Below are 15,696 nucleotides of genomic sequence, written 5' to 3'. Positions count from 1 at the left end.
CACCGCATAAGTGGAAACACCCTAAAATGTCGATTTCACACCTGAACCAAATGCATGAGCGAATCTGGGCTCATTTTTAGTGAAGGAGTCATCACAGCAGGTTAATACACAAAAATAATTCAGCTTTTTTTTTTATTATGTCTTCACTTTCATTCAAATCTTTCTTAGTTCTTATACTGAAAAGGCATCCCATTCCATTCACCACCACACCATTCCCTGCTGCTGTGAAACTGAAGTAGGAATTAACCCAAGTATAAAAAAATATTTAAAAAATCATAATATTTAATGCCAAGGCCCTGGAGTGGATCACTTTCACATGTGGTGTGGACCAGATGAGAAAACGTAATCTGTGCAAAAGCATTCCTATACACAGGTGCAGGCAGAAGAAAGTACACCCTCCTTCAATTCTATTTTTTAATTTATCAGGGCCTAAATAACAATTGTGTGGTCCTCACCGACTTCTATAAACAAACAAATAGCCTCAGGTGACCAAAAAAAAAAAACCTGTACATGTATTTGTCATTTTTTCCCCAAAAAAGTAAACCAATATTCAGAAACTACAATATAACACAAGTGTTATTTAGGTCCCGATAACTAAAAACATAAAATTGAAGGAGGGTGTACTTTCTTTTTCCCATGACTGAATGTAGCCGACTTACCCCAATCTCCATCTCCTCTTGATTCAGCTTGCTCTGAATGGCAGTGAAGCCACCCATTTCTCCAAACTGTGGTGGGATCGAGAGAAAGAGAGGTATGATTGGATGACTGTGAGAAATAAGTCTTTGTCACGTTACAGTACGGGGAAATTCTTTTCTTTGCATATTCCAGCTTGTTAGGAAGTTGGAGTCAGAGTGCAGGAGCAGCTGTGATACGGCAGCCCTGGAGCAGAGAGGGTTAAAAGCCCAACAATGGCAGCTTTGCAGTGCTAAAGTTTGAACCCCCAAACTTCTGATCAGTAACCCAGAGTCTTAACCACTAAGCCTTAAACATACAGTTGTGCTACTTTTCACTCGGCTGCACTACTCTACAGAGTGAGACTTATTTCTCTTTTCCACTGTTCATGTTCCTGATGGGTAGTGTCATCAATTTCTAACTGCTTGTATAACTGAAAAAGTGCAGGAAGAATGACAGAATTAACTTCCCACTGCAGAAGAAAAAGCAAAGCTGAAATCGAACAAAACAGCAACCAACTACTTAACTGCATTATGAATCAAAATGTTTAAGAAATGAGATGTTTACCCGATTCACAAGGTCCACCAGCCATCCGTGAGGCTCCTGTTTTCAAACACAAACAACAACAACTTATAGCTACAGTTAAATTCATATAACTGTATGAATTACAGGCCATATAACTGTGCATGGTGTTTGTTAACAATAATAACACACATATGACATTAGACATCAATCCAACATATAAGTAAGATTAGGCAGAAAGTTTCACTTACACCAGCAAAAATAAAGACAACTAAATACATTCAAAAACACACACAGACCCACTGTGTATCACAGACACACTCATAATCACACAACTCAATCTTCCACTACACACACACATACACACACACTCTACAAATCACAAATACACAAGCTTTCAGTCAGTCCCCAAAATTTGAGTCATATTCATTCCATTACACACACACACACACACACACACACACACAGAGGAATGTAGGAAACCAGTTTGTCTGACCTTTAACAGGACAGATTTATCACCTGAGCAACCAACATAAGCAAACACACATACACAGATATGAAAGCTCAGGTGATGTGAGTGGGATAAAGAAATGTAGATCACCTTCTGGTAACTGGAGCTGGGAGAGACGGCAAACATGCTGTCTTCCCCAAACACCTCGGCCCAGCTCCTCTGACTCGCCTTCATACGGTTCTTAAAGTGATACTCATTATCGGGGTTAAAAGCCTGCAAAACAAAAACAGAAGTGACAGACACAGGTGTTCAGTAAGCCCACTACAGTCAAACCCCGTGCATTAGAAGGCGACAACTCACTGATCTCACCCTCAGTCTATCTTCTGTGGGTATATTATGGTTGCCGCTGTGCATCTGGGTTTTTTTTTAGCTTTTGATAAGAAAGTGCAGAATCCAAAATGGATGTTTAGGCTTCTGCAGAATTTATAAATAGCACTGTGATAACTATTGGCATTAAATGGATTCTTTTATCAATAGCTAATTATGAACATTGACTCTCCAACCATATGTATTCCCACTTTAGATCTCTGTATGCTCTAAGAAAAAAAAAAATTCCTTACAAACACCAGGCCCTTATAAACCCTTTGATAAGTTACGTCACAATAAACGTTTCTTAGATATATTGGGTATAATTCTAAAAACTGGAAGCATCTGATTTCATGTTAAACTTCTGAATGACTGTGGGACCAGACCAGACGCGCTAGCCTTCAAAAAAAAAAAAAGCCCACGCGCATCAGTGAGCCTTGGGCCCTGTCACTGGTGTGTGTGTGTGTATATATATATATATATATATATATATATATATATATATATATATATATATATATATATATATAGACATTTTATGTCTATATGTATGTCTACGTATATATGTCTATGTATATATGTGTGTATGTATATGTGTATAAATGTATTTTTTTTTTTTTTTTTAGAAATTATTTTTATTTTTAGAAATGTTTAATTTCATTCTAAAGGCATTTATGCTTTACTGCAATTATTCACATGTGCCTAACACTTTTACACAGTACTATATTTAATACATGCAAAGGCAACTGCCGTGCCAACAGGTTACGCATGTATGCCAGATGGTAGCTTTTCATTTTAGCCTCTGTTCATTAGAACTGGGTGAAACATATCACGACATCTGAAGATACACAACACAGCCAAAAGTATGTGGACACCTGATTATCACACCCACATGTGGGTCTTCCTTAAACTGTTGCCACAAAGTCAGAAACACACAACTGTACAGGATGTCTCTGTATGCTGTAGCATTACAATTTCCCTTCACTGGAACTAAGAGGCCCAAACCAGTTCCAGCATGACAATGAAAAAAAGGTTGGAGTGAAAGTCCAAAACTCGAGTGTCCTGCACAGAGCCCTGACCTCAACCCCACTGAACACCTTTGCGATGAACTGGAACACTGACTGAACCCCAGACCTCCTCACCAACATCAGCCTGACCTCACTAATGCTCTTGTAGCTGAATGATCACAAAACCCCACAGCCACGCTCCACAATCTAGTGGAAAGCTTTCCCAAAAGAGTGGAAGTTATTGTATCAGCAAAGAGAGGACTAAATGGATGTTCAAAAAGCACATACGGAGGTGATGGACAGGTGTATTTATTAGAAAAAAAATCTGACAGGATCTATTGAAAAACTGAAAATTTCACTTTCTTGATATATGCATTTCACGCTGGTAACGAATGTCAGAAGAGCTGATAGATATGATGATTGCTCAGTGAGATATGTATGATAAATGAAATGCTATGACAGCACTTCTCTATGTGAGGCCATGACATGGAGACACTAACGGACTCACAACAAAGGCTTTCATGCCTGTGTCTGTGTGTGTGTGTGTGTGTGTGTGTGTGTGTGTGTGTGTGTGTGTGTGTGTGTGCGCTCACCATAGTGAGTACTCCCATTAGGCCAATAGGGATGGGGTCCTGTTTGACCCTCTCTGCCACTAGATCAACTAGCAGCATCAGCATGTTGTAGATGCCCTCATGGATCTCTGTGCCCCACTTATGCACTGCACTTGACATCAACAACTAGAGAGGAAGGAACAGCAAGCATGAGAGAGAAAGGGAAAGACGGGCAGAGCAAAAAGAAACCTAAAGGCTGTTTCACTTGATGTTAATTATCATCTTTTCCTGACATATTGACCACACCTTTTTGAAGGCCTCGGGCATGCATCTGTCCATGAATCTCTTACAGTTCTCATCTGCATCAGCCAGGCCTGCCGACACAAAGAGAAAGAGATTAGATCACACGTTGCTTCCTCTGACACACCCTCATACACCCTCACACACACACTCATCCACGTCATACCCATTCTGGCGAGGCTGGTGGAGGCGATGAGACACTTCCCCAGTGACTCCTCTCTCTTGTATGGGATTGACCAGTGGTCAGTGAACACCCTGCTCTCCAGCTCGTACAGGTTGGTGGTGGGAAACTCCATATTGCCCCCTGAACAGTTCCCATTCTCATCGTTAGCCCTCTGAGACACACACAGAGCAAGAGAGAAAGAGCAAGGTTATATTTAAATCATACAGGCCCAAATGATCAATTATGGGAAATTTACAAATAAGGAATTTCATCAGTTATGAATCTTTGATAATGCCATCTTGTTTTTACCCTGCAGTCACATATTTGTTTTTTTTTGTATTGTTTTGTTTTTTTGCTGATAGTTAGTTGTTAGCGACATGAATAACAGACATGAATAACAGACATGAATAACGAAGAATAAACTATAAAGAATTAATGATAAAGAACAGACTCCCATATTTTTAATTAATTTAAAAATTCTGTGAGAACAGTTTGCTCTTCTGCTAATCAGCAAACTGCCTAATAGCTAATGTCACCAAATTATAAACAGGGACTTATCATAGCTAGCTAGAAAACATATCCATAAACATTTAGAAGTGAACTTCCAGTATGAAAATTTCAATAACAGAACGTTAACAGCCATCAGCTATTTCTGGATAAACAGGGAACGTTTGCTTGTGTAACCCCAAACCCCAGATATGATTCTAGCCTTTTATATAGAAAGCAAAACATGTTTGTGTGTGTGTTTGTGTGTGTGTAAGTGACATGGCTGTATTTGTGTGGCGCTCTGGGCAGGAACATGGCTTGCGTGCACACAGCTGTTGCTCCACATCAGAACTTGCTGACTCCACGGCATTGCTATTCATGAAAAACACAGCACTGTGTGAGCTTCCTACACGTCCAGAGCAGTAAAATGGCACTAAGTGCGCTTTTACACACGCAGCGTTTAATCCATTTGAATCAAATCCTGGTCTCGGAGCACGTCCATGCGAACTCTACCGTGGTTCGACTGCAGTGAGAAAGCGATTTGATCCTCAATCAAATATAACATGGTGTATAATATGGCAGGCAGCATTTTTTGTGTGGATGTGAGCTGTTAAACTGAGCATGAGGCAAAAACTGAACCAAATGCCATCCACAGAAATGCCATGTGCTCTGGATATTTGGAACAAAAAGAGAAAATAAACAGTGAACGCACACACAAATGCACTACTCATTTACATAAGTATTTAGTCATTTATCTAGTGCCGACTCTGTGCTCTCCATGCTCAGGTGAATGGTTTTGTTATTTTTATGTGCACGTGTCAAAAGTTTGTTCACCATTGTTCTGACCAGTGATTAAAAGTTGTTCGAGTATGGTTTCAGCCAGACATGCCCCTTAACTGTCTTTCATTTTGCTTTTTTCGATTTGTTTAATTATGTACAGTGTGAAACCAAACCAAACAGCAAACTTTTGCTTTAATTTGGCAAATGGACTAACGGATGTAAATGCACCCTTACTGATCATGTGTGTTAAGATTTTTAATTATGGGGTTAATAAGGATTTCTTAAACAAGTGTTAATACCTAGATAGCTCTTAATGCCTGTCATTTTGCAATTTCATTTCAGTTTTCATTTAATTTCACCTTTCATTGTCTCTCAGGACAAAAAACTAAATGACTTTTCTTGTACTTTTCTCCTAGGCATGCTCAGAATGGTCATATAAGTGTGAATGAAGGCCACAGACTGAGTGCTGAGTAGAGATTTACACCTCAATCTCACTGGAGCTGAAGCACAATACTCTTTAATGAAACAGAAGACATGGCTCTTTATGTGAACAAGGAGAGTTCAGATAAAACTGCGGTTATAAAGTTGATTCATTCTCTTCAGTGAGCTGAGAACAACTGACCAATTATGAATTTTCTGTATGTGGAAAACAGCTGCTTGCACATCTGCTCTCTGCAGGACTGGTGGCATGTCTGTGTGTGTATACCTACAAATACACTGAAAAATTACAACCAAGTTTCAGTTAAACCGACATTTAAAGAACTGGGCATGAAAGACAGACGGTGCGACAGTAATTGAGCGAGAAAAGCTAAAAGAACTCAAGAATATTTCACCAATATTTGTGTGAGGGGTGACAAAGCTCTGAGCTGCTCTGAGGAACTATGCTGAATTATCTCAAATAACATCAGTGGCCGCTATTTTGGAGAGATAATGTTAGCTATTTAAAGGTGTTTCATGGTTCATAGTTCAGCAGGTCTGTTCATGCTGAGCTTACTCCAACGTATTAGTTGTTCTCACTGCAAAATTAAACAGCAGTAGTCTAAAATACTCGCTACTGTCATGTAAGAGGAAATGATATGCTTGTAAAATGTTTTATGGCTAGATTTAGATCTTTCACGTAGTTGAGACTGAACACGCGTAATGACACCTGGGGGGAAAAAAAGGCTTAAAAGAAAGGTCCTCCCTGAAACACAGTAAAATATGTTTATATTGAAATATTCATGCGGTGCTTAGCGATTCTGGTGCTAATTTGTTGGTTGATACTGTATTTTTGTTATTCCTGTGAGAGGTTGCTGATGGTGTGCTACAGGGGAGACATTCTTAGTGAAGGAGATAAATATTCAACAGTCTCTAACAGGGCTGCACAATATATTGAAATTATCGAAATATCACAAATCTAAATATGGTGATTATGCATATCGCAAGGGCTTGCGATAACTGAATGATTTTAATACTTCAAAAAGTTATGGAATGTTTTAGGGTGACATGGATAGCAGAGGATGCTTTCTTTTCCTCAAAATAACACGAAACGTATGTTGGTTATGTCATTTTCAGTTTTTAAACATAAAAAAATATATACATATAATTTAAATTCATTTTACACACTTATAGCATTATCATACTGCATATCGCATTATTTGACAAGTTATAATATTTTACTTCAATATGGACAAAACGGCAAGAGATATCTTTCTGACTCATTTTCCAGCAACCTCATGGTCACATTAATGAGAAATCCAGTGCAGAATTAGGGGAGATAACAGAAATGTAGTAAGCCTTAACAATAACCTCAGATGATGCTCAATTAATTGATCAGTTAAATATATTCAGTTAAATATTCAATGCCCTGCCAATAAACACAGGCATCAATTTGTTTCCCAAAATCCAACAACACTGCCTAAGCCAAAATAATTGCAGGAAACCTGAAATAAGGTTCTTTTTTCCCCCGTTTAATTCAGATTAACATTAAATAAGTGAACATGTCTTAGCACAGTCGTTAGAAACATGCAGATCCTTACATAACTGCAGGTAAATACCTTCTGTCAGTCATCATCTAAATAATCATGCTTCTCGGACATCACAGAGGCTTTTAGGGGGAAAAAAATGCAACCATGGTAGAAGTGAAAGGAAACCAAAAGTGTAGCTTGTCAAGCAAGTTTGACAAACAATATTTACCAAATAGCACTAAGACCATGAAAAATGCAAAAAGGCTACTAAACAAATTCAGTAGCCAACTGCACATGTTTAGATCCATGTCTGTAAAGCAATGTTAATTAAAATGTCAGGGCTTATGATTATGAAAAGCCTATAAAAGAAAGTCATCGTTTTTAACCTTGTGATAACCAACAAGCAAGGAGGGATCAGTTTTAACTGTGGTTACGTCTGACTACAAAACAGGGAAAAAAAAAAAAAAAGGGAAGAGAAGAGTAACAAATGCTGTTTCAACCCACACAGATATCCAGGAGCCTAGCAAGCTTTACTGTGTCTAAACAAACCTACAACACACCCACAGAATACAAACAAGGTGCAACATCAGTGCCTTGTCAACTTCAGGTGTGGTTGTGTGGCTGGTTTTATGAAAGACAAGCAGAACTCGAAGCTAGTAGCATTGACAGGAAATGACTCCGCCACCTACTAGTCTAGTCCTTCTGGTTCATAATTTGGATGCATCAAATATCTTTAACATATACTTCAAACAGGAAGAATGTTATGGAATAAAAAAAAAAATCTTTCAAACATTTGCCCTTGGTGTGACCTTGACCCTGTTTGGAGGGATTCCCAAATCTAATCAGTTCATCTGCTGGGTAAAATGATAAATCCATATAAATCCTTCTTGAGATATAATGCTAATGAGAATCTCAGACAGATGGACTTACAGCCCCAAAACATAATGCCTTCAACACCTAGCTGTGGAGGCATAATAAATGCCTATAGGCCTGGTAGATCTTTAAAAATGTACGTACAATGGCATAACATACATATACAACTGCTATAATGCTTATAAATTAAAAAAAAAATTCAAAAGTTCTCTAACTGCACTGCTGTATTTAATTTAATATATTTAATTACAGCTCAATATTAGCATTTTTATGGTTAATGCCTTCACTGCTCTCTAGCACTGCCACCTCACAGGGTCCCCGGTTCGATACTGAGCTCAGGTTACTCTGTGGAGAGTCCTGCACGTTCTCCCGGCATCCTTGTGGGTTTCCTCCCAGTTCTCCACTTTCCTCCAACCTCCAGTAGGTGGACTGGCTACTCTAGATTGCTCCTAGGTGTGAATGAGTGTGTGAATGTGTGTGTAACAGTGTATGAATTCCCACCTCGTTTGCTTGTGGGGGAGGGCAGTGGCAGCTCAGTAGTTAAGACATTGGACTTTTCAACCTCACTTGCTCAGGTGTATAAATGAGATCAATGTAAGTCTCTTCTGGATAATGCCATAAACGTAAATGTCGCACCCAGAGTTCCAGGGATAGACTCTGTATCCACTGTGACCCTGACGAGGGTGAAGCACGTGCAGATGAATAAATGAATGTGCTCTACTGCAAGACATGGCAAGAACAATTATTAACTCCATAGCCCAAAATATTCTTCTACAGAAAGGGCCATTTAAATTCCAGCACCCATTCGTGGAATAAAGCAGCATACATTTACATGCTTAAGTCCTTAAAATGATAATGACTTATGGTCTATATTTGTCCCTTGTTAATTATGCATTGACTCAACAGTGTGGGATGGCGGCATGTCAGCCCCCAGCAGAGCTTTGTCTCAACTTGTCTCTCTCAGGAGATCGAACTGTGAGCTGCTGAACTCTGATCAAAGATAACACACTGCTCTCAGGTCCGTCCTGTCAGTTTACACTAACGCAGTATAAGGACAGCGTAAACACATGCCTAAGTTTTCCAACAGGTCTAACATTCTAAACTGGTTGTCTTTGTGCTTGATAAATAATATAATATAATATAATATAATATAATACAATACATCACAACCTTAATATTCTGTTTTCCATTTTATTGTTCACAAAATTAAACATTGCAAAGGGTTTGCGATATGACAAAAATATCATATCACGATACTTTTGTGTGATAAAAGATCACAACATACAATTTAAATAGCGAACTGACAGCAAAATGGAAGTGCTGTGTTGAAGGTACATTAGTTAAGATTTGAGCAAATTAAACAAGATTTTAATGATTTTTTTACTCATTGATCCCATCCCCATTTCCACCCATGTACACATAGCTCTGCCCCCAAAACATATGGTAGTTCAACTAGAGTTGGCATTAGTAAGGACTGTCATGACATCACTTTTCAAGCGCACTCAGACATTTAACTGCTCGAAAGCCAAGTTACAACTCTATAAACATGCAACTTCGGGGCGTTGGGTGCGTGCCTATAAAATGACTGACAAGAAGCCAATTCAAACATAAACAAACTTTCCGGACCGGAGAAGGCAGGTTTCCAAACAGAGAGGTTTTTTTTTTCCAGCTTCGCAATACACATTGTTCTGAGACAATGGCTTATTATTATTATTTTTAAATAATTTCTATATAATTTTCCACATTATTTGTATTGCAGGTGAAATTATCACCACTTACCAAAACGTCTTCCAAAATGTTTCATACTTAGTTTATATGTTTTCTTTTTTAGATGGCATTTAAGGACGCCTTTGACAAAACAAGAACACTGAAATCATTCTCATGGCTGCATGGCTGGATCAGGAAGCTATCACAAGGTTGTGATGGACTTTAACAGGAAACATGGCAAGAACATCACATACCACTGTTGCCAAACTGGAGACGACTCCGTGTGTGAAAGAAATGGCAATCATGTAGAGGATGTTTTGTAAATAAAGTTATATTTTGCTAGAAAGTGTTACCATATGGAGACTTCTGGGAAATTCTGTAGTATGAAATGAAAAATATTGACTATTACACCACGTAAAAATGTAATAACTTATGACAAGCTAGTCAGCAAGTTAAGCACTTAAATACAGACTAAAGGAAACTGATATGTGCTTTGATTTGCATTTGGGACAAAAAGTCACCAAGTGGTTGCTGTAACTGTAGTGCATGATAGTTGTTACGAATCCCAGAGTCAAATGAGTTTTACTCAGCAGACTGACTGACAAAACTGGGCAAAATAAAGTTTGGAGCAAAGCTGTCATAATACTGTCCTGCTTACTACACACAGTCACACTGCGTGAGGAAAGAACAGGAAGACACTAGCTAAACCAGAACAGCCATAACAACCACCCAACAATCACAACAACCACAACAGCCATAACAACCACCATGACAACCACCCCAACAATCACAACAACCACAACAGCCATAACAACCACCTCGACAACCACCCCAACAATCACAACAACCACAACAGCCATAACAACCACCTCGACAACAACCCCAACAATCACAACGACCACAACAGCCATAACAACCACCTCGACAACCACCCCAACAATCACAACAACCACAACAGCCATAACAACCACCTCGACAACCACCCCAACAATCACAACAACCACAACAGCCATAACAACCACCTCGACAACCACCCCAACAATCACAATGACCACAACAGCCATAACAACCAACACCACCACCACTACAACCACCACCACCACAACAATTACAACCACCACAACCACAACAACCACAGCAACTACCACAAAGACCATCACAACAACCACTGGTACTACCACAACTACAACATGCTTAATTTTGTGTAGTTACTGATCACAGCAAGAGGAGCATGAAAATAAATAGCCTTGCGCGCTAATCTAAGCGTTAGAAACATAAAGTTGCATAACCCATAAACCTGCTTCCAGCAGCTTAAAAAATTTGCTTAGTCAGTTTCTGCAATGAGAACATATCAGAATTCTGCAACATTATATTGCTGACATTCTGCAGAACAAACACCAGTCAACTGATATGGCCTTGTAGCTGGCGTGTGCCTGAGAGGACTGAAAACTCCCGTGTTTGCTGCTAGGAAGCTGCCGGGACATTGCATGCTACATGCGAACACACTGGCTGGCCCTCGCTGCTGAGTCCTCAGCATGCTGAGGGCTCCTGCACCCTGACACACTGCATTGCATAAGTATTCATCCCCTGTTTGAACTTTCCCACATGTTGTAATGTTACAACCTTGAACTGAAATGGACTTAATTAGGATTACATTTGGGGTAATAAGTTCACATACACCTTGCAGAATCTGCAAAATGTTAATACTTAAAAAATAAATAAATAAGAGGGATCATAAAAACTTCATTTTGTTTTTTATTATGTACTGCCCTGAATAAGCTATTTCACATAGCAGATTTTTACATATAGTCCACAAGACACAAAAATAACTGAATTTACACAAGTGAACCAGTTCAAAAGTTTACATACGCTTAATAATGTGTGTTGCTTCTTGATGATCAATGACTGGTTTTATGTTTTGTGACTGTTGTTCATGAGTCCCTTGTTTGTCCTGAGCAGTTAAACTGCCCAATGTTCTTCAGAAAAATCCTCCAGGTCCTGCATAGTCTTTACTTCTCCAGCATCTTTTGCATATTTGACTGCTTTCCAACAGTGCCTATATGATGTTGAGATCCATCTTTTCACACTGAGGACATCTTAGGGACACAACTGTTACAAAAGGTGAAAACATTCACTGATGCTCAAGAAGACAACACGATACATTAAGAGCCAGGGGGGTGTAAACTTTTGACCAGGATGTTTGGTGTAAATTATTATTTTGTTTAAAGATCTTATTTTTTCCATTTAGTACTGCCCTTCAGAAGCTACATAAGATATTTGCATGTTTCCCAGAAGACAAATAATAAATTTATTACTTATTAAATAGTGTAAACTTGTGACCTCAACTGTATATCTCATAAATCGACATGAAATATAATCCCAACTAAGTCCATTTCAGTTCAAAGTTGTAACATTACAGCATGTGGACAAGTTCAAGAGGGTGCATACTTATGCATGGCACTGCTCATGGTTCAGCTTCTGGCCTCTGTGGGCTGAAGACAGAACACTCTCTTAACTTTGAGTCTTTTTACCCTTGTCTTCTTTCCATTTAGACCTCAAATCAAGTCTTCTGTGGTATGAAAATGAGAGTTTGCCACAAATGTTGTCTCATGAGCTGGAACTAATGACTTCTGCATCATGGTGGTGAAAGCATTCTCTTCCTAGATCCCCTTCAAATCAACATGGAATCAAAATGGAAAAATATATGTGCTAGTACTCCTTGTGTTACTGGTTTTAGCAAACCTTTGAGTAATTTGAATTTGAAGCCCTGCAGGGAATAAGAAAGTATTAAGAAGATACCATGTAATTGATCATTCGCAAAATTCTACCCAACTATTTTAGAATACTCAAACGTCCTTTATTTTCGGTATCGAGTGGCATCAGTCACTCCATGATTTCTTCGATCAAAAGTCTAACCCAGAGTCAATGTTATTAATGCTCTGTGGCCAGTGGCTGGAGGGGAACACTTTTCTGACCACAAGCTTTCAAAGTCTTAAAGGCTAAAATATGACTGGCTCTCTACACATCTGTATATACACACACTTGCTTCTTTAAAAGTTTTTCCAGAGTAGGGGTGTTTTGATAACCAGGTCAAAAATAAATAAATAAATAAATAATAAAAAAAAAATTCACAGGTTCATGGTAAATCTCTGTAAAAATTTCTCTCTTTACATCCTTAATTGTTCATCTTTCTTAGAAAGAGATTTTTGAGAATCACTTTTGCATAAAATCTCTTACATTGTCAGTGTTGATTAAAGATTTTGTTATAAGCTAAATGGGAATGCTGCTGCGAGGAAAGGCTGTGCGCTGAGAAAAAATAAAATAAAATCAACTCAACTAGAGTGGCAGTGTGTGGTTATTTTCTGCCAAATGTAGATAATTATTTGGGTTAGTTTTGGACAGCAATGTCATGTTCTTCTGTGTGATTGATTAAGTTATGACTATGCTAGGATGCTAGGAGTTGCAGCAGAGGTAACAAAGTTTATGGCAATAGCAGATAGTATAGAGTGGACAAAAATGCATTTAAATCTGTATTGTGAAAAAGTCAGCGATGAGTTGAGTCCAGTCATATGCTGCATTCGACTAGAGGTCGTAACTTGTAATTCCCAACCTCCGACTAGGAAAAACCTAAGAAAACACCTCCTCAACTCCTCAATTCCCACTCAGGAACTTGGGATAATCATCTCAACTCCATATTCCTCCAGGCCTTTCTGCATGCATGCGCTCACAGACACTGACGATTGGCTAGAGTCACTGTGATTGACGGGAGAGACAGTGATCCATCCCTCCCTGAGAGCACGGCCAATTTTTACACTCATGGACTTCGGGACACAGATGGCTGTAGCGTTGTCGGGATTCAAACCTGGCAACACTGGCGACAAGGCGGTGTCTGGATGTTGGGGGAAGCATCAGGACACAATGCCGTTCACGTCACACAATGTAATATGTCCCAGAATGCCTCTGTACGTGGTCTGCGCAACCATGTCACTAGACACATTTGAGCCTGTCTCTACACACACAGCATACTCAGCTATAACAACATTTTCTGGGCAAATACACAATATGAATAATCATTGCTCAGGTGCTGTATTATTTGATTTATTTCTGCTGATACATCTGTAAATGTGTGTCACTATGATATGTTTATTTGTGCAGTGTGTATTGGGATAACTAAATCTCAGTCTGTTGCTGTGTACCAGAGCGTGGCCTGGGGAATAGTATTGCTCCATGCACTATTTATAGCCCTGAGACTCGAGACCTGTGACATGCAAAACCTGACACAAACAAACACGCAAGCAGCTAGATGAAGCTAGATAAACTGCAAGAAATCACCAAGTTCTCTGATGCGTTAAAAAAAAAAGCTCTGAAAAGCCCTAAAAACTGAATTTCTAGTGCTTTGTACAGCTGCTGTCTGATTTACACCATGAGGTGGTGGTATTTTTGTGTTGTTCTGTATATCGCAGGTTGCGAGTCTCAGGACTATAAATCCAGCATGGAACAGAAGGAGAAAATTCGTACAACTACCAGGGTTTGAAAAATAACATTCTGGTAGTGCATGATGAGGAATCTTAATGATAAAGATATGGCATGTTTTACTGAAAACAAGGGAGAGAGAAAAAGCTTGCTGAATAATCACAACATTTCAACTGTTACAGCACTCTTCATCTAACATCTAACAACAAATTCTCAAGAAACCTATTTAAAATCAATCTGCAGGATTAAAAAAAATAAAAATTGGTATGAGATGAATTAGAAATTTTTCAAAGTAAAAAAAAAAAACAATTATGAGAAAAAAGACCAATTATTATATATCCTAGAATGTTTTTGAAAAATCTTTTAAATAGTAGCATGAGGCTTCAGAATGGGTAAGTGCACCAGATATAATTGTTTTAATTGGCCAAAAAATGCAGCAGCAGAAATATCCAATCCAATCGGATCAGATCTGCTTAAGGCTGAGTGATATGACTATATAACATCGATATCGTGATAAAGTACGTACACTTTTCTGAGATATCATGATATCTTTTTAGAATTTTTAAAATAATTTTTAATATAGTTTTTATTATTATTATTATTGACCAGAAGCAGCTAATTTGATGTTAAAATACAGTTTAAATTCTTTCCTTCTATCAGTATTAAATATTTTTAATTTTTTTTTTTTTTTTTTTTTTAATGTAAAAATATTTACTTGGTTTATAGATATTAAATAACATACAGTATCAAACCATTTTCCACCCACCCCTCCCCTTTACTGCTGGAAAATTGTGATACATATCGTGTAACGCTCAAATGTTCTTAAGAATTGTAATTATGATATTTTTGTAATATCGTGCACCCCTTTAATCATATGTTCACTGATGCAACACAGATCATACGTGAACACAGACAGTCACTCTGATGTGTCTCCTAACTTGATATTAAAAGCATGCAGTGTTGCTCAATGACTAAGAGCAGGTTTAAATATTTCACTTAGTATAAAAATATCATGGGTTCACGGTTTAACAGGATTAAGGAGAAAAACGAAAAGGTGGTCACAATTGCTTGGTGAAACAAACGTGCAGGCTAGTGTGTGCGTTATGTATATGTGAGAAACTAGCCACGCTAGCAATCCTATTTTAAAATGGACAGATTTGAAGAGAGACACAGACCTGCGCTCTATAGTCGGAAAGCGCCCGCGTGGGCATAGCGTAGATTTTATGAATTAAAAGGACAAAGAGAATTGCAGAAGAGGCATCCCGTGTGCGATCTCCGTCATACCGAGATGAAGTATTTCTGGAATACGTCAAACACGCAAAATCAGATGTTTCCATTTGGAGCAAAATCAGTCAGTTCCTGCTTAACAGAAAACCTATGAGCAAGTTGCAATGCTTCC

The 15,696-nt window shown here is 38.5% G+C and overlaps 1 protein-coding gene across 2 annotated transcripts in view; it reads right to left on the bottom strand.

Annotated features, from left to right (window-relative positions):
• usp24 (ubiquitin specific peptidase 24) overlaps positions 1-15,696 on the bottom strand; it is a 66,346-nt gene that overhangs the window by 41,877 nt on the left and 8,773 nt on the right. For both annotated transcript variants that reach the window (XM_026944585.3, XM_026944586.3), the window contains exons 2-7: positions 4,036-4,204; positions 3,876-3,943; positions 3,612-3,755; positions 1,796-1,918; positions 1,240-1,275; positions 660-725 (exon numbers count right to left, since the gene is read on the bottom strand). In XM_026944585.3, the coding sequence (XP_026800386.1) occupies positions 660-725; positions 1,240-1,275; positions 1,796-1,918; positions 3,612-3,755; positions 3,876-3,943; positions 4,036-4,204 (606 nt within the window). The remainder of the gene's footprint in view (positions 1-659; positions 726-1,239; positions 1,276-1,795; positions 1,919-3,611; positions 3,756-3,875; positions 3,944-4,035; positions 4,205-15,696) is intronic.

Source organism: Pangasianodon hypophthalmus, chromosome 19 (assembly GCF_027358585.1).
Source record: "Pangasianodon hypophthalmus isolate fPanHyp1 chromosome 19, fPanHyp1.pri, whole genome shotgun sequence".
Lineage (NCBI taxonomy): Eukaryota > Metazoa > Chordata > Actinopteri > Siluriformes > Pangasiidae > Pangasianodon > Pangasianodon hypophthalmus.
The sequence above is the reverse complement of the archived record's forward strand: the minus strand, read 5'-3'. Positions and strand labels throughout refer to the sequence as shown.